The 23,101-nt window shown below is 40.8% G+C and overlaps 1 protein-coding gene across 4 annotated transcripts in view; it reads left to right on the plus strand.

Annotated features, from left to right (window-relative positions):
• klhl32 (kelch-like family member 32) overlaps positions 1-23,101 on the plus strand; it is a 37,546-nt gene that overhangs the window by 2,328 nt on the left and 12,117 nt on the right. For all 4 annotated transcript variants that reach the window (XM_085290821.1, XM_085290825.1, XM_085290822.1 and 1 more), the window contains 3 exons: positions 3,092-3,269; positions 14,837-14,944; positions 20,832-20,930. In XM_085290821.1, coding sequence (XP_085146947.1) covers positions 3,092-3,269; positions 14,837-14,944; positions 20,832-20,930 — 385 coding nt within the window. The remainder of the gene's footprint in view (positions 1-3,091; positions 3,270-14,836; positions 14,945-20,831; positions 20,931-23,101) is intronic.

The raw sequence follows: 23,101 nt of genomic DNA on the forward strand, positions 1-23,101 counted from the left end.
GAAGCTCGGAGGCAGGGAGAAATAATCAAGTGCTGATTTTGGCCTTTTCAAGAAATAAGAATATGTTGCAATAAACTATTTTCAAACTGAAATCTACTTTTAGCCTTTTAAAGCCAACATATATGGCATCGTAACATTTCTGACTGTTGCAGTCCTTGCGGTGGTACTTTAAGAGTAAACATTGGTGTACTTTAAATTTTAAAGCTGTTTTACACATCATACTTGGGTAATTAGAGAAAAAATAACCTCTGATAACATTATTTCTTTATTTTTTTGTGAGCTGGTAAATTGCAACTTTTGTAACACAAACAAAATATGACACACTGTGAAATGTAGGACACAGATTCTTTTGCAATATGACCCATTCTGAGGGCAGTTTAGCCACATTATTGTTCTTGTGTTGCTTTAGTTTTCACCATTCGGCTAACAGTTTTGTCCTAATATGTTCATTTCATCCTTATACTCTCTTCTTGGAATGTAAAAACCTTTTACTTTAAATTATGGCAATCCCCCCCCCCCCCCCCCCCCCCAAAAAAAACAAAAACAAACCTACCAAACAAACAACCTGAGTCATCTTTTATCCTACCTCAATCCCAGAGCGCATTAACGCATCCGCCCACACACACGCCCATTATTTCCTCTGTCTTACACCCCATCACCATGAAGGTGACAGAGTAAGCCTCTTGGCAGGCAGCATAATTTAAAGTGATGGCCAGGACTGGAAGTGGACATAGATGGATTTGGGTGGACAGACTGGCTTATGAATGGGCATAAGCGGAGAGGGACTGAGGATGAGTTGGAAAATGGGGTATATTTGCTGTTACATGGATCCTCAGCTTTCTGCCAGTCGGGAAAACTCATTTTGACATGTTCTGTGGTCAGCGCGTTTATCCTGTCAGCTAAACTGTGAGATAGACGCTGATGGGTAGGAAGCGCTGTTTTTGTAAGGGTGGGGGAATGGCAAAAATGTAAATCATGGCAAGCCATTGATTGAGTCACTTGTCTAAATTTCTGATGCAATTTTAACAATGGAAATTAAAGATAACTGAATAATGGGGTGTATGCACTTATGAATGTGTTTGTATCTTGTGGGTGGGACTGATTGAAGGGTTTTAGGCTATTTGATTATATTATTCAAATTATTGCTAGTCCTGTGGATGTTTATGTTTAATATTTTGCAGCCTGGTTAATCTTTTGGGTGTACCTGTTCAGGGACTGTAGATGGAAATGAACTAGTAGCGCGATCTGATAAACACCACCCTTTTTTCTTACGAGATCAGTGTTTTTGTGCATAGTCTTTGATAAATCATCTCATAAACTCATATTTTATTCACAATAGAATATAGAAAACACATCAAATGTTTACATTGGGACATTTTACTATTTCATGAAAATGTTAGCCCGTTTTGAATTTAGCAACACGTCTCCAAAAAGTTGGGACGGGCATCCCGAAAGGCTGGAAAACTAAGTGTTACAGAAAAACAAACCAACTGGAGGAACATTTAGCAGCTTAGTGGGTCATCTGGCAACAGGTCAGTGACATGAGGTGCACCATTCTGCAAAAACCTGTGTCTACATATTGTGGAACAAATTCAGAATAATGTGCCTTGATGAAAAATTGCAAAGACTTCAAATATCTGATCATATGTTTTATTGTGAATGAAACATGAGTATGAGATTTGCACATTTTTGTTCACATTTTACACAGCATCCCAACTGTTTTGGAAATTCACTTATATTTGTGCATATTCTATTCACAGAAAGGGATGCTTTGCCACTGTTTTATCATAAATAAAAATATGGGACAAGCTTATGTGCCAATAATGATACTAACCAGAAAAGTTAAAGCATGACCAAAGTCTTTACATTTAATTCTGAGAAGGCTAATGAATGTTGTAGATAACAAATAATGTAATTATAAAGCAGATATAATAACCTCATGGAGGCAACAAATGCCTCACTAGAGAAAAAACCAAGGATAAATAATTACAATTTATCGCCTGGGAATCATTAATGTTCAAAAAGCCACACTAAATTCTAGGTACAGGGACATTAAATTCATATTAATATGGACTGGACTGGCATGTAGATAGCACTTTTCTGGTCTGACTGCTCGAACCATTCTACTCTATAAGCCACATTTAGCTTTTTCACACACTAATTCATGCAGCACTTAAAGACACACCTACAGCCATTTTTACAATCACTAATTAACCTAGCATGCATGTCTTTGGAGTGTGTAAGTAAGCTGGAGTACCCAAGGAAACATGAGCAGGCAAACAAGCTAAGCAGGCCCCAGATAATCAGGAGATTTAAACCAACTGCACCACCATGCTGCCAAATTATTCAAAAATGTCTTCATCCTCTGGGTTTTGTGGCCACTTCTAGAGAGTTTTATGGCAGAAAACCAACAGTTCCATATAGTTCAGTAAAAAACAAGAAAAATCAGCCTCACGGTGGTGGAAGAGAAAAAATAGGGTATCGTCAATAAGAGTAATCCTGTGTGGACTAATAATAGTTTTAGCGCGTCTGACATTTATAGTAGTTGTCAATACGTGTCTGAACACCAATAGTAAAGTAATCAATGGATACTGATATAGTTGCAGTGGTGTGGTAAAAGGTAGAGGAAACTGGGTTAAGAGATACTTTATGTATGGATAATAATGATACAGCAAGCAACGTTAGCTTGCTGTAGTTCCTTAGCTTAATTCTTGGAGTGTGTGTGAGAGCATTTCATTTCAGTTGTTTGGTGTGATTTTCACCACTGGACATGGGGTAAAAAGTTATGATTTTTCATGTATTTGCTGTGCACATTACATATATTTAAAAAAAAAAAATTGAGATTTTTGTTAAGGTAGGAGTTTTACATGGATATATGTTACTATTGTGCTGTCAAGGTGGTTAAAATGAATGGAATTGTTTAGATTTATTGTAAATGTTTGCTCACAGAAAAGTCTTAATTTGTTTTAATCCATCTGTGGTAAAGGATAAATTATTATTGCTTATTATCATTAGCGCAAAATCTTTGTCTTACCTAGTAAATCCACTAAAATCCAACATCTGTTTTGTATGTCTGTGTGTTGTACACCAGTAGGGAGATGCTGACAGGACAGAGGCTCTGCCAGTCAAAGTCGCACCAGGATTCGGTCCTCTCTGCCCTCAACCAGCAGAGGAAGGATGGCCTGCTGTGTGATGTCACTCTGGTTGCCGGTGAGCAGAAGTTCCACGCCCACAAAGCCGTCCTAGCAGCGTGCAGCGATTACTTCAGGGTGAGTCTAGTTCATGTTAGAGATCTCAAAAGCAATTCATCCTGCCAATAAATGAAGTTCTTGAGCAGAGTAGTAGTAGAAGTGTTTGGTTGGAAAATTGGTCATGTTTGCAAGCCCACATGGTGTATTATATGTCACACCAACTGCTACACGTCTTTCACTAACCCACCTGGAACGAGCCCGAGTGTTTGATACCTTTTAAGCCACATACGTTGCTTTAGCTAGGCTTGTGCTGTCAGACAGCCAGGCAGGAGATTTCCTCAGATGGGCCGCACAGGGAAAAGTGCACACATGAGATTTAATTCAGGGACACCAAGCAGATTAGAAGGTAGAAATTAATCCCTGTTGAAAATGAGAGGCAGATTAAATATGTCCAAGTTGCCCGGGGATTATTCCTCCCGTGTGTGTGTGTGTTTGTAGGGTTGTTTTTTTTTTACTTCTGTCTGAAGAGAGTCGAGGGTGGGCGAGTCACACTCCTCTCCTCCTTTTGTTCATCCCCTTCACATTTGTTCTCCTTTTGTTCTTCGGCTCCTTTTTTAAATGCCGCTCTTTCAAGTCCCAGCTGAGCCGAGCAACACTGTTGTTCCAGCGCTCGGATTATTAGATCAGCCTGCTACAGTAAGCAAGAAAAACTCACTCCGCTCCTCTGTTCCTCTGGAGCAGCCTAACAACATTATGTTCATTTTGTCATCTGACTCCACCGCTGGGTTTCATTTACTTCATTTACTGAGGAGATGAAGGGGCCTTGTGTGGGGAATAGCAACTGTGTTTTCCCCCTCGTTCCACGTCTCAGTCTTCTCACACTCAGGCAAACACCTGCACACTTTGCAGTGATTAGAACACATTATGTAGTCCAGCGGGCATGAGGGATTGTAATGAAATACCTGACCAAGCATGAGTTGTGTACCTGGAACTTGTCCTGAATGTGTCACCTGCCTCTTCCAGTCCCATCACATTACTAAGACGTCTGGACAGCTTGGCGAGATACAGCCACAATCAGTCACACCAGCCTCACAAGCACACCGCTGACAGCGAGAAAGTACCCACACACAAAATGTTGTCTGTTCGCCCATCAGTTAGAAAGGAGCCTTTACCAAAAAACAGTCACTATTTTCAATAGAAATGTCACAAACTACACTAAGTAAAAGTCATATATTGCTTTGTGACAACACTATTTAAAAGACTGATCGGTATTTCCTGTAGATCATTTATAGACGATCTCTCCTCTGTCTAATCCAATATAGCTTGATTTGATAATGGCATCTGTTGTAAGTTGATCCCTGTGAGGAAGTTGGTGCGTGGGGATTCAATGTATACTGTGCTATTTGTAGCAAGCTGTAAATAAGTGGAAATAGATTCACTGCTGCATACAAAATTGAAAGTTTGTGAATTCCCCTTTCAGGTATTTATAGTAGCAACAGCTTATTTAGTTTTTTCTTCTGAATACTTTAGAAAAGGAGTTTGCAGGTACTACTGTGGCACTGATGTCGCATTAGGCAGTTGCATTGCATATTATATATCTCCGGACTGCATGCACAGAGGTACAACACACTACATGGACTGCCTGTGGAAAGAGTTGAGCTCTGTTTAACTGAGCTGTATTGATTTCATTTATGAGAATTTGACACTGTTGGGTCTGTGATTCCACAGGCCCCACGGGTTTAGAGACTTATTCCCGTTAACGAAGCAAGACGAACAGCAATCGATCGATTTTACTTGCTAGCAATGGAGGCTGGTCCACCAGGCTCTTGGAGCTGAACGCTCCTCACCTGTTTCCTAGCCAACTTCAAATAAACAGCCTTCCTTGCAGCCTTTTTATTGAATACAGTTACAGTTTACACTGGCACCACCCATTGCGGTGTGTCGGGCCCTTGTATGTGTGTGTATGCATGTGTGTGTGTGTGTGTGTGTGTGTGTGTGTGTGTGTGTGTGTGTGTAGGTGCCCGTGAGTGTGTGTGCTTGTGTTTGGGGGTGCATTTGTGTGACCTCCTGCTCACCAAAGGGTCATAAAGGCAGGAAGTTTACTAAACAAGAAAACAGAACCTTCACATAGGATGTGTCCCTATAATAAAACACTACAGCCTCCCCCACCATTCAACAGGCTGGGGCGGGGGTCAGAAACAAAGGAATGTCTTGGATCATACAATTTGAACCAAGAATTACAAATTTAAGTACAATAATGGCAACATTTAATAATTTGACTCCAACAGACACAAGCCTGAAATGTTCTTTTCTTTAAAGCTGTAGGTATAGTGGGGCAAAAAAGTATTTAGTCAGCCACCGATTGTGCAAGTTCCCCCACTTAAAATGATGACAGAGGTCAGTAATTTGCACCAGAGGTACACTTCAACTGTGAGAGACAGAATGTGAAAAAAAAATCCATGAATTCACATGGTAGGATTTGTAAAGAATTTATTCGTAAATTAGGGTGGAAAATAAGTATTTGGTCACCTCAAACAAGGAAAATCTCTGGCTCTCACAGACCTGTAACGTCTTCTGTAAGAAGCTTTTCTGTCCCCCACTCGTTACCTGTATGAATGGCACCTGTTTGAACCCATCATCTGTATAAAAGACACCTGTCCACAGCCTCAAACAGTCAGACTCCAAACTCCGCCATGGCCAAGACCAAAGAGCTTTCGAAGGACACCAGGAAAAGTATTGTAGACCTGCACCAGACTGGGAAGAGTGAATCTACAATAGGCAAGCAGCTTGGTGTGAAAAAATCAACTGTGGGAGCAATCATCAGAAAATGGAAGACATACAAGACCACTGATAATCTCCCTCGATCTGGGGCTCCACGCAAGATCTCATCCCGTGGGGTCAAAATGATCATGAGAACGGTGAGCAACGATCCCAGAACCACACGGGGGGACCTGGTGAATGACCTGCAGAGAGCTGGGACCAAAGTAACAAAGGTCACCATCAGTAACACACTACAACGGCAGGGAATCAAATCCCGCAGTGCCAGACGTGTTCCGCTGCTGAAGCCAGTGCATGTCCAGGCCCGTCTGAAGTTTGCCAGAGAGCACATGGATGATACAGCAGAGGATTGGGAGAATGTCATGTGGTCAGATGAAACCAAAGTAGAACTTTTTGGTATAAACTCAACTCGTCGTGTTTGGAGGAAGAAGAATACTGAGTTGCATCCCAAGAACACCATACCTACTGTGAAGCATGGGGGTGGAAACATCATGCTATGGGGCTGTTTTTCTGCCAAGGGGACAGGACGACTGATCCGTGTTAAGGACAGAATGAATGGGGCCATGTATCGTGAGATTTTGAGCCAAAACCTCCTTCCATCAGTGAGAACTTTGAAGATGAAACGAGGCTGGGTCTTCCAACATGACAATGATCCAAAACACACCGCCCGGGCAACAAAGGAGTGGCTCCGTAAGAAGCATTTGAAAGTCCTGGAGTGGCCTAGCCAGTCTCCAGACCTCAAACCCATAGAAAATCTGTGGCGGGAGTTGAAAGTCCGTGTTGCTCGGCGACAGCCCCAAAACATCACTGCTCTCGAGAAGATCTGCATGGAGGAATGGGCCAAAATACCAGCTACTGTGTGTGCAAACCTTGTAAAGACCTATAGTAAACATTTGACCTCTGTTATTGCCAACAAAGGTTATGTTACAAAGTATTGAGTTGTATTTTTGTTATTGACCAAATACTTATTTTCCACCCTGATTTACAAATAAATTCTTTACAAATCTTACCGTGTGAATTCATGGATTTTTTTTTCACATTCTGTCTCTCACAGTTGAAGTGTACCTCTGGTGCAAATTACTGACCTCTGTCATCATTTTAGGTGGGGGAACTTGCACAATCGGTGGCTGACTAAATACTTTTTTGCCCCACTGTAGCTTTTTTTCTACTCTATCTGAGCACTCAAAGTACTTTATATAACTTGCCTCCTTCACACATTCATACAACGTTTCTATCTAACATTCATACATATTCAATCTCTGATAGATCACTGGAGAGCAAATTGGGTTTAGTATCTTGCCCAAAGATATTTGGCGTGCAGACTGGAACAGCCAGTAATCGAATTACCAACCTTCTGAGTAGTAGATGACCTGCTCTACCTCCTGAGCTCTATAGAGAGAAGTTTGGTCGAGTCACTGACTGCAAGATGCCCAGATCCTGTGGCTACATCATTACCCCTCCATCACCATGCTTGACAGTTGGTGTGATGTGTTTGTGCTGATAAGCTGTGTTTTATTTTTACCAAAGTGGTGCTATACATTATGGCCAAAAAGCTCCACTTTAGGCTTGTCTGTCCAAAAAACACTGTTCCAGAAGTCTTGTGATTTCTTGAGATACAACTCAAGATACAAACCTAAGCTATGCTGCCATGTTTTTTTTATATGTAAAGAATTTCTCCTGGCAACACTTTAAGCCATTCTTGTTGAGTCTTTATCAAATTATATTTTCAAGAACTTTAATATTAATATGCTCAGTGAGGCCTGTATAGTCTAACATGTAGCTCTTGGGAGTTTTGCAGTGTTTTGAGCATTGTTTAGTCTGAGCTTAAAATAAATGTTCTGGGACATACACTCCTGGGAAGAGTTTAGGATTGTGTTAAGATCCTCCAAACCAGGAAACAGTCAAAACTTTTGCATTTGTAGAGGTGCTCACAGTTGCTGATTATCAGTTAATGGCTGCTAACAAAGAAAAACAGAGCTGCAAAGAGGTTCGTAAATACTTTTCACACGACTGTAAAATTGTTCCATTGGTCTAATATTTTTATTGGAAATGTTCTCATCTAAAAATAATATAGAGTTATACTATTATATTATATATTTTCATAAATCTTCAGGATTGAGATACAGGCAGATATGCTTTCATCTTTCTGACTTGGTGTTCTACAGTGGGGCAAAAAAGTATTTAGTCAGCCACCGATTGTGCAAGTTCCCCCACCTAAAATGATGACAGAGGTCAGTAATTTGCACCAGAGGTACACTTCAACTGTGAGAGACAGAATGTGAAAAAAAAATCCATGAATCCACATGGTAGGATTTGTAAAGAATTTATTGGTAAATCAGGGTGGAAAATAAGTATTTGGTCAATAACAAAAATACAACTCAATACTTTGTAACATAACCTTTGTTGGCAATAACAGAGGTCAAACGTTTACTATAGGTCTTTACCAGGTTTGCACACACAGTAGCTGGTATTTTGGCCCATTCCTCCATGCAGATCTTCTCGAGAGCAGTGATGTTTTGGGGCTGTCGCCGAGCAACACGGACTTTCAACTCCCGCCACAGATTTTCTATGGGGTTGAGGTCTGGAGACTGGCTAGGCCACTCCAGGACTTTCAAATGCTTCTTACGGAGCCACTCCTTTGTTGCCCGGGCGGTGTGTTTTGGATCATTGTAATGTTGGAAGACCCAGCCTCGTTTCATCTTCAAAGTTCTCACTGATGGAAGGAGGTTTTGGCTCAAAATCTCACGATACATGGCCCCATTCATTCTGTCCTTAACACGGATCAGTCGTCCTGTCCCCTTGGCAGAAAAACAGCCCCATAGCATGATGTTTCCACCCCCATGCTTCACAGTAGGTATGGTGTTCTTGGGATGCAACTCAGTATTCTTCTTCCTCCAAACATGACGAGTTGAGTTTATACCAAAAAGTTCTACTTTGGTTTCATCTGACCACATGACATTCTCCCAATCCTCTGCTGTATCATCCATGTGCTCTCTGGCAAACTTCAGACGGGCCTGGACATGCACTGGCTTCAGCAGCGGAACACGTCTGGCACTGCGGGATTTGATTCCCTGCTGTTGTAGTGTGTTACTGATGGTGACCTTTGTTACTTTGGTCCCAGCTCTCTGCAGGTCATTCACCAGGTCCCCCCGTGTGGTTCTGGGATCGTTGCTCACCGTTCTCATGATCATTTTGACCCCACGGGATGAGATCTTGCGTGGAGCCCCAGATCGAGGGAGATTATCAGTGGTCTTGTATGTCTTCCATTTTCTGATGATTACTCCCACAGTTGATTTTTTTCACACCAAGCTGCTTGCCTATTGTAGATTCACTCTTCCCAGTCTGGTGCAGGTCTACAATACTTTTCCTGGTGTCCTTCGAAAGCTCTTTGGTCTTGGCCATGGCGGAGTTTGGAGTCTGACTGTTTGAGGCTGTGGACAGGTGTCTTTTATACAGATGATGAGTTCAAACAGGTGCCATTCATACAGGTAACGAGTGGGGGACAGAAAAGCTTCTTACAGACGACATTACAGGTCTGTGAGAGCCAGAGATTTTCCTTGTTTGAGGTGACCAAATACTTATTTTCCACCCTAATTTACGAATAAATTCTTTACAAATCCTACCATGTGGATTCATGGATTTTTTTTTTCACATTCTGTCTCTCACAGTTGAAGTGTACCTCTGGTGCAAATTACTGACCTCTGTCATCATTTTAAGTGGGGGAACTTGCACAATCGGTGGCTGACTAAATACTTTTTTTGCCCCACTGTATATAAGAACCAGTACAGTTACCATTTGCCTTATAACAGAGTATACTGAAGTCAGATGTGAGGCAGTCTGTCCCATAGCCTAAGCCTGGCCTAGACTGGGCAACAAGACAATGGTCCCAAGCACAGTAACAAGTCTATAACAGAACAGCTGAAAAAGAAAAGAATCAAGGTGCTGCAGACCTCAGCCTGACTGGAATACTGTGCTATGCATATATAAATACCCACTAACCTCAGTGTACTGATGTATTAATATTGTAAAGAAGTATGGGGCAAAACTGTATCACTTATCAAGTTTTTCTAAAGGTGCTTCTACAAACTACAGAGTGATGCAGATTCAAATAAAGAATTTTGAATCTTGAACATTAAAAATGTAAAGATGCAGTTGAATCATTACTACAAGGTCTTTCTTTATGAAGTAGAAAGGAGAACAGAGTGGCTGTCAAGAATAAACAAACTGTTGCTCTTAATCATTTATTTATAGCAATCAAGGTTCAGATAGGAACACTATAGTCAAAAAAAGACTTTTATTTTAATCTCCTGGAATTTATGTTATTATCCTTTATTTATCCAGGTGAAAAAGTCTCATTGAGGTTAAAATGTCATTTTCAAGAGAGACGTGGGCAATAGGGCAGCAAAAGTTACAATTTGATGGCATGGGCAACTTCCCAGCCCTTCCATGTGCACTGGCACAGAATTGGGCAGGATTCAAGGACACAGACAGATTAAGTCAAATGCAGCATTAAACTGTGTTCATGACTCATATAGAGTGGGTTGTCTGCCTATCAGAAAGTCAGTGATTTGGTCCCTGGCTCCTCTGTCTGCATGTTGAAGTATCAAACAAGATACTGATCCTCAAGCACTTTGTAAGTATCGATACCAGTCCATCCAAAACAGGAGCTGTGGGTTGCAGAGTGGCTTGCAGATGAAAAAATGTGCTCCAAATGAGATTTGCCAATTATATATAGGGATGGGTATCATTTAGGTTTTATCCGATACCAGTACCAAATCGATACTTTTGAAACGGTGCCGGTGTTTAAACGGTGCTCGAACCGGTGCTTAAAGAATGGAGAACTCAAACTTTGTCCAACAATCTCTTATGTTTAGCTGTTTTTTTGTAAAAAGATAACAATGTTAGCCTTTTCTGCAGCTATAGGGCATATATGGTATCACTCTTGGCTGGAAGCAGTGCTTAATCAATGGAAAAAACACCAATTTTGTCTAAAAACCTCTCATGTTTAGCTGTTTCCCAGCACTTTGGGGTCCTTAGGGACTAGTAAAGCGCTATACAAATACAGGAATTTTACGATTTTGACCGCTTCGCCTTGGGCATTTTTAATCTGTAGCTCTGCTCTAAAAGAACGTACGTACCTGGGCCCGCCTACTACGCTTGCAAAGGTAAAATGATTGGCTAGAATCCAAAGTGTATGACATCTCAGGAAAAATAAAAGCACCGAAATAAACTACCGTTTATGTCAGAACTGGTGTCATAATGGCACCGGATACCGGTACCCATCCCTAATTATATATCAGCTGATATCCTGGGTTTGTGGTGAGCTTTCCTTTATGTTGTGCTCTGTGAGCACTACTTTGAAACATATTAAGCATCTAAATCCAATCACAAAATCACCACGCAGTTTACCATAGAAATGCTGACCATGTTTATTTCTTTCTACTGAGGCAGTTAAGGACAGGAAGGTTAAATTAACAAATGAATGGTTTTCACAAGTTTTTGTGCACAGTCTTAAGTAAAAGTCTAAGTACTCTGAATCCTTGTAAACCTTCCTCATTTCTTGGCACCAAGAACGAGAGCAGTTGGCAGATTCAGTCCAAATGCACTGATACACGCATTGGTCTTTAAAAAGCTTAACAGCTGAGCCTCTGGCAATTTAACAGCTTGCAGCAGTTATGGAACAAACATTCCAATTAAACTTTACCAAGCAGTACCAAAGTGTAGACATGTCTCGTTTAATACTATTTTCTCTGATCTAAAGGTCCCAGCAACATAGGAACATAGGAAAATGCCAGAAAAATCCAAAGAAGAACAAACAAATGCAGTCTGAAAGGTTTATAAGAAAATTCCACTGGACACTCACAAAGCAAAAACACAGATTAAATTGGAGAATGTCTTCCTAAATGGGATATTGTTGTTGTATATGAAACTACTCCACTTTTTTTTTAATTACTGTGCACGCTCATCATAAAGGTAGCCAGGTAGAGGGCAGAACTAATTTCTTTTCAAAGTATTGGAAGACCAGCATACATTTTTAATGTAAAATTCAGTTAAAACAAAAAGAAGACATTTTTGTTTCTCTATTGTAAGATAAGAATCAGTGTAAAATAGAAATATTAAAGTGAAGTGCCTAGGGCTGCCACAAACGATTATTTTGATAGTCGACTAGTCACCAATTATTTTTGCGATTAGTCGACTAATCAGATCATCATCCATTGGACATAAAACGTACAGCTTATTGCACCAGCAGCATCTGCTCTCATATAACTATCATTAGCTTACAGCTTTAAGTGTTTAAGGTCTGTGCTAACTAAAAATAAAGACAAGATGATAGTTTATTAAATTTTAATGAAATTTGCAGATTGTTTCGGTTTAATAAACTCCTTGCTCTCTAAAATATAACAGGACACCGGAGTATATTCTCGAGCATCTCACACTTCTGATAATCAGCTGTCTGCTTGACGTTTATTCAGCTGTGTAAAAACTATAACTTTAATCTCAGCCAAACCGATTTACTCAGGAACAAATAAAACACGGAACAAAGCCAAACAATAACATTTTTAAGTTATCTAAGTGACTTATATATGTTTAACCTGAGTAGCGAAAGACAGGTGTTCTCACGGGCTCTAGTGAGGCTTGCCCCCGGCTAGCAATCGAGCTAGTGGGTAACAGACGTCTCTGAAAACGTCGGAGCGCTTTTGAAAATATGTGGTGTCTTGATAAACTGAGCAGATATTTGAGGTTTACACAGCTACATTCTCACCTGAAAATGTGTTAAACGTTTATTTTGCGACCCAGAAAGAATAATAAGAATAACATTAAAACTAACTAGCTGCCGCCATTGTTGGAAACTGAGCTGGGCCGCGCTATGAATTCTGGGACAGAGCTACTTCTTCTTCTTTGGGGTTTAACGGCAGCTGGCATCCTTGAACATGCAGTGCTGCCATCTTCTGTTTCATTCCGTTATTACACTCTTAAATCCTACTACTCATTCCTGCGTCTTTTGGGATCTTACAAAGCTTCAAACGACGCGTCAACTATTAAATCAGTCGTCGACGATTTTGATAGTCGACGTAATTGTGACTAGTCGACTAATCATGGCAGCCCTAGAAGTGCCCCAAAAAGCAAAATCATCCATTTACCAAATACAGTCAACTATTCTTTTTGGTCTTTTCTAATAAACATACTTGCAAGTGTAGTCTCCTTCCCTGGAGATAAACCACTACTTTTCTCAGACTGAATACTGTAATTTTTCACTGGGTGCATGAGGAAGTCACGAGTCCTCTATGGTATGATCAGGCCAAGCAGGCACACACAAATTTTGCCAGCGGGTCAGGCTAACTGCAACGCTACACCCCCACTGCAGCAGTGTGTGAAACGACTGCAGCGAGCATGGCTCTGTGGCGCAATGTGTCTCTGCGATAGATCTATATCCCAAATCAGGGTAGCCATCCGTCACCACCAGTGCTCCCTGAGCTCCTTCACCAAGGTCAGGAGCGCTCATGCTGAAGGCACACAACTCTATGAGCACTTCTCAGGGTGCCCTGTCTCTGTATATCGTAGGCAGTCTATATTGTTTGTCCTCCACTCTTTACTTCCTGCTTGTGTCTCAATGCTTTTTTGTGTGTGTTTTATGTTCTTGCAGACAGACCAAAGCTCAGCCGCTATCACATCCCGGGTGGTGAATCAACAAGACTGAGCTTTGAAGACAGATACGCAGACACTGGTTTAAAACTCAGCGTAGCCCATTTCTCACATCATGCTCACAATACAGAAGGGCCATTTGCCAGAGAAGGGGGTGGGCGTTGGTGCCTGGTGAAAGTTCATGTGTGCTATGAATCAGGGAAAGCCACATTCATTATAAGCGAAATGAATGTGGCTTTCACAACAGAAGGAGATCCTGCGATAACCAGGCAGCCCGGGGGCTTTTGAAGCTTAAAATGCTGTCACACACCAGCGTCTCAGTGGAGATAGAGTGGAGCGACCGTGTTGCACATTGCACTGTGATTAAAAAGATACTTTAAAATTGCAAGTTAGCTAAGATCACTATCCTGAAAAGCAAGGAAACTTTGGATACAGAAACAGCTGGAATTAATTTTCAAAAGCGGTTTAGTGGTGCTGTTTGTCCCATTACAGGAGAAACATTGAGACACCACATTTAAAGATGGTATAACGTTACTCTAGCTCAGAACTCAGGTGACAGGTAGCAGATGATCGTCATCATGGCCATGCTTAACCTGTAAAACTCCTTCTTTCTCTCTTCCCCTCAACACTGCTGCGCACTGCTGGTTGGCCGTGATCAATAGCGCTGTCATCCCTTCATGGTGTGACACCAATCAATAGCTTTGACTAGCGAGCAGCAAGGTGGACTCACACACAGCAGGGCCAGACTGCAGATGCTGTGTCCACGGCTTTGATTTCACATGGAGTTTGACATGTACTGTGCTCATGCACGTGTGTGTGTGTGTGAGACAGGATGAGGGAAAGACAGAGGGGTATAACAGAAAGTACTGATTGTGCTATTTCTTTCTGTTGACCTTCAGAGCCAAGGCAGGTAAATCAATACGAAAAGGGTTCTAGGATGCTGCGTCTGGCAGGTTTTGATTAACTATCAGGCTGTTTTTTTGTTTTTGTTTTTTTTTCTCAAGTGTGTCGTAACCTCCAGATATTTATATGATGAACCTCCAGAGCCACCTCTGAAAGACTGGAGAAACAAATGTGAATGGTTGTGATCACTGGACTTTTTCTAATACAGTATTATATGTGTTTGCTTCTTTTATTTCAACAAAGAAAGAAAATGCCACATGAAATATGTGTGATGTAATGTTCCCTCAGCTGACCTCCATGTTTTGGCTCTGTGTCATCAGGCCATGTTCAGCCTGTGCATGGTGGAGAGCGAGGCAGATGAAGTGACTCTGCAGGGAGTGACCAGCGTCGGACTGAAGCACGCTTTAGATTTCGCTTACACTGGACAGGTGAGTTTGAGCCATCGTGAGCAGACTGACAAAAAACCCCCAAAACAACAACAACATTTGCAGAGATGGAAATGCTGTCGACAGAAAATCTCATGAAAAGAAATCACAGTACACCACACAGAAATTTTTAGATTAATATCCAGAAAGTTATTTATCAGTACATATCATTACATTTGCTAAACTGTGGGTGAACGTCCACTACTACTGTTAAATTGTTCTGATGTATCATTAGGTTTAGAAACCAAGTTCTCTGCCAGGTGACATAGTTTGTTGACTCTGATTTATTGAATCCTTATTTGGCTGCCTAATCAGCCTTACTTTCTACACTGTTTCAAGGCTAAGCTACATTGCCTGATCCCATTTGCCTGATTGGCAGTTTCGTCTCATTTGGACGTCTAGGCCTGCTCAATTGATCAGCCTTCGTTGCTTTAAATTTGCAACCTCTCTGGAATGAAATGCTTTAACCTGTAGTGCAAAAAATAATATATATGTTTTTAATATAAAAATATACAGTAATAACGCAAGCAACCACAAAATCCCCTGGGGCCCACCCAAACTTAAATCTTCACTCCAATGAAAATACAAGAGAAAGTGATGTATTTCCTTGACTGTTTTATTCAGGAAACATAAACAACACAGTCCTTTGGCTATAAATCACCACCCATCCATATGTAAAGTGTTAAAGCCCATGTGTGACCCACCTGGATGCAAATTTCAATACAAAAGTAGGTAAATTTAGGTCAGAGCAATGAGTAATATCACAAACTAACAACCTCCTATTACCAGTTTTAATTCACTTTTTATCTAAACAAATTAATTTACATATATAAATATGCAACTGTAAATAATTTCACACTGAATTTCTGTTATTACTACAGCCTACCTGCAGTACTGGCCCCCACTTTGGAATTCACTTTGTTAAAAAGATACTTCTGTTAAACCCCTTGAGTTAAAGCTGAAAGTCTGGACTTCAGTCACATCTTGACTGTTTGACTGAGACAAAATCCATCCATTTTTTAAATATACAGTCCTAGAAAACAAGTAAATGGGCTGGCTAGCAGCAATCTCTGAGATGCAAGTTATGTTTGTTTTCCCTACTGTTCACTGAAATACACCGTATAAAGACAACATAAACGCTCAAGTGGTTTAGCAAATTTATTTAGCCAAGCTAACCAAGCTATATAAGCAAGCACAGTGCAGCTACTCAGCATGCTAAGCTAACCAGCATGTTCTTAGTACTGGCAGACAGTAGCCAAACACTAAACTAACTCCCTCAGCTAGCATAGCAGCACACAACATAACTGGCTAACAAGCTATGAAGAATATTTGCAGAATTGATTCCAGTGCTGTTCTTCTTTGATATATACACTTTACATGTACATGTATATTGTTGTTTAAAGAGCTTGGAAAGAAAAGCGTCTGGACTTCTTTGAGTTGCTTGAAGATGTTTCACCTCTCATCCGAGAAGCTTCTTCAGTTCTAAGGTCAAATGGGGGAGAGTCCCAGATTTAAACCCAGTGGGAGTTTCACCCCAAAGAGGGACAAAGGACCCCTGATGATCCTCTACCTAATCACATGAGCCAAGGTGTGAAAGCGGGTGTGGGTCACAATCAGTCAGGGTTTCAGGTGAGCTCATTGTGAAACCTGGTCCCACCCTATCGTGTGATTTCCTGAGGTCAGATGGCCCAGGATGTGAGTGGACGTTAAGGCCTCTTTGACTCCCATCACCCTCTGGAACACAAACTTAGGGTAATCAGGACCCTACACCACCGGGCAGAACATGTTCCCTCTAAGCCTGAAGGAAAAAAGAAGGAACACACACATGTAAAGGAAGCACTTAAAACATGCTTCTATCCTAATTGGGCGTTCATAAAGTCAGCAAAGATGCACAGAAAAGAAGATCAGACACCAGCGAGGGAGGATAAGAAGGACAGACGCAACAACATTGTCATCCCCTATGTAGCCAGTGTATCAGAGAAACTCAGGAGAGTTTTCTCCAAGCACGACATCCCAGTGTACTTCAGACCCAGCAACACACTCAGACAAAAACTAAACACAAACTTAACAATGTGGTGTATGCTGTACAGTGCAGCGAGGAATGCTCAGACCTCTACATCGGAGAGACCAAACAACCACTTCACAAGCGCATGGCACAACATAGAAGAGCCACCTCCACAGGACAAGACTCAGCAGTTCATCTGCATCTTAAGGATAAAGGTCACTCTTTCTAAGATGCCAACGTTCACATTTTGGACAGAGAGGACAGATGGTTTGAAAGAGGAGGGAAAGAAGCCATTTACGTCCACTGTGAGCGACCATCTTTGAACAGAGGCGGTGGTTTATGATACCAACTGTCTGCCATCTATAATCTATAATCCAGTTTTGAGTTCCCTTCCCAGACGCCTTAACGTCCACTCACATCCTGGGCCATCTGACCTCAGGAAATCACATGATAAGGTGATTTGACCTTAGAACTGAAGAAGCTTCTCGGATGAGAGGTGAAACGTCTTCAAGTAACTTAAAGAAGTCCAGACGCTTTTCTTTCCAAGCTCCTTAGACTACGATGACCTGGATGACTGAGAACCTTCACAGATATATTGTTGCTTGTTAGTAAATATCTTGCCAAACAGTTTTTTGCAGTTTGGGACTGTGTTGTCATGCATACCTGTAAATAAGTGTTCATCAAACAGTGATGCTGGTAATTGATTTAAGAACAATGAATGTGTGTATTTATTATTTATGAAAATCAGTTTTTACTGTCTCACTATATATGGTGAAATAATAAATAAAAATAAGATAAAAAATAATAACATGATAAATGAACACACGTCTGTGTTTTCATATATTAGCAAAGCGAACAAGCACCAGGGGCCTGGTTTTTGCTAGTAGTAGAGACGCTGTGGCTGGTCAAAGTAAAGATAAATTTGACTACTTTGAATGCCAGAGGGTTATCTGTCAAAGAGCATTATGTAGTTCATAAGATGACCAAGCTGATGTTAGTAGATTAAAAATCCTATGTGCTGGCTATATTTTATAATTAAAGGGGAGTATAAAAACAGCATACAAATGTGAAATACTCAAATACTGTACATTTACTTTAAAGCTGAAAATAACTTAATATTCTATCAGTGCCAAATATGTCACAAAACTAAATAAAAACATGGATTCTGCAGATTACCTCTTTAATCTCAGCAGCATAAGCTCCTACCGCTGGATGACTGAGTGTGCAGGTGCTTTATCAGATTTTTACTATGAACTATGCACCTGCCCTGGCCACTCTGGTTAAAATAAAAACAGAAGAGCACACAATTACATTTCAGTGCTAAAGGTTCTTGTGAGTTCATGTCCTTGTCTTGTCGCCCAGTCGACAAAGAACGAGTGCGTGAGAATTCCTGTAAACCTTTCTTGACATTTTTTGTGCCAATGATTCTTGCTTCACTAAGCAGCCCAGCGGCTTATTTTGTGTACCAAGAGGCCAGGAACTTTGTAATTACTCCTAATTTTATTTCCACAGTGGAAATGAGCAAAGAGTGAGTCGGTTAGCCAGTGTAAGTAGGTCAACAGCAGGCTTGCAAGCCGCCCCGCTTTGGTTGGCTCAGCTCCTGTCTGCCCAGAGGAGATGATAGCAGATGAGATGAGGGCAATAAGCTTACCCCCAGACCGTTAATAATGACCTACTAAAAATCCTTTAGCCACATGTCATAGGCCAGCAGGGTGAAGGAGGAGGCATGCCATCAGTAGCTTCATAGGATTTCTTTTATTTTTTTACTGGCTGCCAACCACAGCGGATCTCTCAATCAATTAAACATCCTGCAGCGCTGCCACAGTTTTATTAGCCACACGGTACCAGATCACATGGCAGAGGACATGCGTTCTGCCTTACACGCATCTTCTTCCATTTTATATCTCCTCCAGGTGAAAGCTAGTAAGCGGCAATAACTGCTGGTTTACACAAGAGCTCATTGTACTCCCACACTGAAGCGGGCACGGAGTTATAAAACTGACTTCTGCTGTGTAAGGTAGAGGTGCTCTAACTGTAGTGGGCTTCTGGAGTGGATAGGAGAGCACGATATGAAGAGAGTTCACTTACTGTTATTACAGTCATCATTGCTGCTGCTGCTGCCTGACAGGATGCTGATTGAGTGAAAAAGGGAAAAAATGCGGGGTTTGATGTTTTTGATAGCATGCTTTCCTCAGTTCATAGTCACAGAATAGATGAAGAGGTGCTTGGAAATTAGTTTTTTCAAATCAACATTTTTATCTGCTCTGTTCTGCTGTTTTTTTTCTTCTCTAGCTCAGTGTATCTAGATTCTTGTTAATGAAGCGAAAACCACTTGCTATTGCTCTCTGTCTTAATATGTTAAGCTTACGAGGCCCATAGATGGTGCGGCTTGTTAACTGGATTGCTGCCCAGGCCTGGAAGGAAACCATACTGTGATAAATGGGAATGTGCAGATGCAGCTAATTGTGGAGAAGGAGGGTAGAATTTTTTTTTTATCAGAGCGGCTTGCTGGGAATATTTTCTAAGTGGTTGTATATTATACTATTATAAACAAGTAGCCTGATGATTTCAAATGAAGTGTTTACATGAATCCTAAAGTGGCCAAATAATGCGTTATAATGCAGTGAGAGCAATCATGTAGACTGAATGGACAAACATGCAGTAGAATTAAGTAACACATTTGTATTCAGATCTGCTCATTTTGTTGTTCAGATTCATAAATAATCAGTAGGCTCCAGCAAAATTGATACTCCTGAGGCCTGCTAAACAATGTTCAGTCCATTACTGTGGCAACAGTACCGATGGGTGAGAGAGACAAACGATGAAGTCATTTTTCACACTTTCACTGCTGATGCAGTCACAGCTCTGTGGATATGTAGGGCAGAGCTGCTAAAGGGATTATCAAAGGTTTTGTAGGTTGTTTTTTTTGTTTGTTTTTAAAACCAATCTAAACTGTGGGACAGGTGATTCCACAGGATGAGGGAGATAGCATGGTGTCTAGTCTGACTGGGTTACGATTTAAGTGATGCCACCCTCTGCGCAGTTCTCCACCCCTCTGCTCCTAAGAGCTTACGAGAACGAACTGGCTGCGTTACAGAGCGTTATGTTGCATATGGGTGGGTAATATGGAGGAAACAGAAGGAAGCTTTCAGTGCATAATTTTCATCCGCTGCTCATTTAAACAGGAAGCATTTTGGAAGAATCTGTGCAGAAACAATTGCCTGAATATGTTGCTGCGCTGCAAGGAGAATAATGGCAAATCAAGCACAATGGTCAAGCAGGGTTTTTTTGTTTTTGTTTCCGCATCATCTGTTGCAGTGTCCGAAACATTTTTACATTTAACCAGTAGAAATCAAACTTAGCCCAACTAAAGTTAAAATAAGAAAGAAATTACAAATATATATATACTTTTTTTTAGTTCTAAGGTTGTATGTGTTAGGACATGAAAAAATAAATCCTCTTTTTCTCACATGCTTGATAGCTGGATTAATGTCTCTGGGCTAAAATGCTGTGTTTAGTTTTTATCAAATGTAGCATGGTGCATTATGGATAAATATTAAAGACATTATTCCAGAAATCTTGTGGTTCTTCAGAGGGAATTTGCTGAAATGTTCCAAGAAAATTGGATGTGTTCATCTCGACATTTCGTCATTCATCCAAGTGACTTCTTCAGACATTCTGCATACCATAGATAAAAACGTGTGCCTGAACCTGAACAGTTAAAAGAAACAGTGATTATCAATAAATAATATACAGTACAGTACTAAAGTTCAGAAAAAGGCATCACTTGAAAACAACCTAGAGCTCAGCTGCAGTGAAACGGACACTCAGACACAAATGTTAAAAAAAGAAACCTAATGACCCTGTTTGAATGCTCTGAACCAGATTCTGCTGGAGCCAGCAGTGATCCAGGACGTCCTGTCTGCAGGCAGCCACCTTCAGCTGCTGGAGCTCCTCAGCCTCTGCTCACACTACCTCATCCAGGTGCGTGCACAAAGCACAGACGCACACGCGCACATGAATGCACGCATGCACACAAACGTTCACATGTTCTGGTGTCCTTGTGTGTGAGCTGGGAACTGCGGACATTAGGAAAAGAAATCAGCGCAGAAACAGGTTCATGCTACAAAATCCTCATCAGGTTAATGAAAATCTGGTAATAACACTGATGTGTGAGAGGTATGGTCCACTCAGGAACAGTTGCTCCGTTTGATCCTATTTGCCAGTTATATCGGGGGAATTTTTACAAATGAGTCACCTTACTTGGGGTTGAATAGCTTACATAGGTCATTTTACACATTTCCTAAATCATTATCCAAACTGTCAAGTATCTCCTGTGTTTCTTTCCAGTTTTCTTTCATTACTATAGATTTTTTGCTTTTTTTCCCTTCAGAAAATGAAAATGAAGATATTATGTGTAAGAACTGTGAGCTGTTGCAGTTATTACACCCTAATTACACATTACAATTACACGTTATTACACACCCTAATAGAATAGAATAGAAAAGTTGAATTCTATTCTATTCTATTAGGGTGTGTGAAAGGCATGCCACCTTTGTTAGGAAAATAATGCAATTTTATATCAAGATTATTGTGATTATATTGATACTGACTGCTTGCATATTAAAATACTGACATGATGTCCCCATCTAAACCAGTAAAAGAGCAAATGACTAGAATTGGATCAAAGAGTCCTTTTCTTCAATCTCTTTGTCGTTACCTTTAATTAGGTAATTTCTACTTTTGGTACTTGTGTGAAAATCAGGTGATGTTTTAGGACCTATTTGAGAAATGTAAAAATTCCAAAGGGTTCAAACCTCTACAACAACAGTGTATGTGTTAACTTCTGTTTCTGCGCTGTTGTTGTTAGTCAAGCTCACTTAGGCTATAATGTGTTAATTAGTGAGATGCAGAGGTGCCTCTAGTTTAACTGTTTAACTGAGACAGGCTCCCTCTGTTTTGGTCTTTGTGTCTAAAGAAATTAAACTGTGATCAATCTTTTCATCTTTAAAAAAAAAAAAAATTGGTGTGTCTTGAAAAATGTCGAGCTATTTCTTCTAAATACCTTGACCGCAAAGTCAGTGCTGCAGTTCTTCCATCTACTGATGGTCTAGTGTGAATGTTTAAAGGTCAGTTAGAGGATGCAAGCCCCAGACCTAGGAAGCATTTAGTGCTGTTGCTCAAGGACACTTCTGCTGGGTTTATGCCTGTCGTCTACAGCAAGGTACCTCAGGCCAGATCATTTCAAGAATTGGGCCACGCTGACGTGTGTTTCATGCATTTTATCACAAGATGCATGTGTTAGAACAGAAGCAAAGTCGGCCTACTGTCCTCTGGGTATGTAGCGAAGCGCTGCTGTAAATAAGAAGCAACTCAGGTGGAGGTTGCTGTGGAACAGAAATAGTCTAAGATATCTGATACATGGCTTTATAGTAATGGAATCAGTGACTTTTCATAAGATGGATGGATGGATGGATGGATGGATGGATGGATAGATAGATAGATAGATAGTGGTCTTGAGCAGCAACTTTCTGATGTTCCTTCAGAGCTTTTCTTTGGAATTGGCTACTTTTTCACTCTTTTTCCGTGCAGTCCTTTTACCTAACTGTTTTCTGAGGATGTGTTTTGTTTATTAAACCACTTAACACTGATCTATGAATCATTCAAGCATAAAAAAGCTCCTAAAGGATGAACCAATGTTGTGTCAACACACAGCTGGGAGCAGAGCAAAAGAACCTATTTTAAATGACACGTTTAGGCACTTTGTTACATGTTACTGTTGAGTCTACGAAAAATGCTGAAGATCACAGTTTGACAGGCAGAAAAAAAGCTATTAGCTGAAAGCGTGACTTGCATGGTGTGCAGTGTGTCCTAAAAAACGGATGACAGTCTCAGTGGAAGGGTGGCTGTCAAGAAGCTATTCTGAAGGGGGGGGACAGGGAGAAAAGGCTGAGGCATGCCAAATTACACAAGAACTGTACTGAAAATCCAAAGAGGAGCTTTGAATCTATCTGTCTGTCTGTTTATCTATCTATATACAAGAGTGCAGTGCTAGGAACAGCAAAGATACTGCACAGGACCCTAAAGCTCCCAGGCCTCTGGTAGAGGACCTGAGCTTGAAGGATAAAGACTGCCACTTGATATTCATTTATATC

Source organism: Mchenga conophoros, linkage group LG11 (genome assembly GCF_057382185.1).
Source record: "Mchenga conophoros isolate Kocher_MC1m ecotype Shallow Benthic linkage group LG11, M_conophoros_male_GT1.1, whole genome shotgun sequence".
NCBI classification, from domain to species: Eukaryota; Metazoa; Chordata; class Actinopteri; order Cichliformes; family Cichlidae; genus Mchenga; species Mchenga conophoros.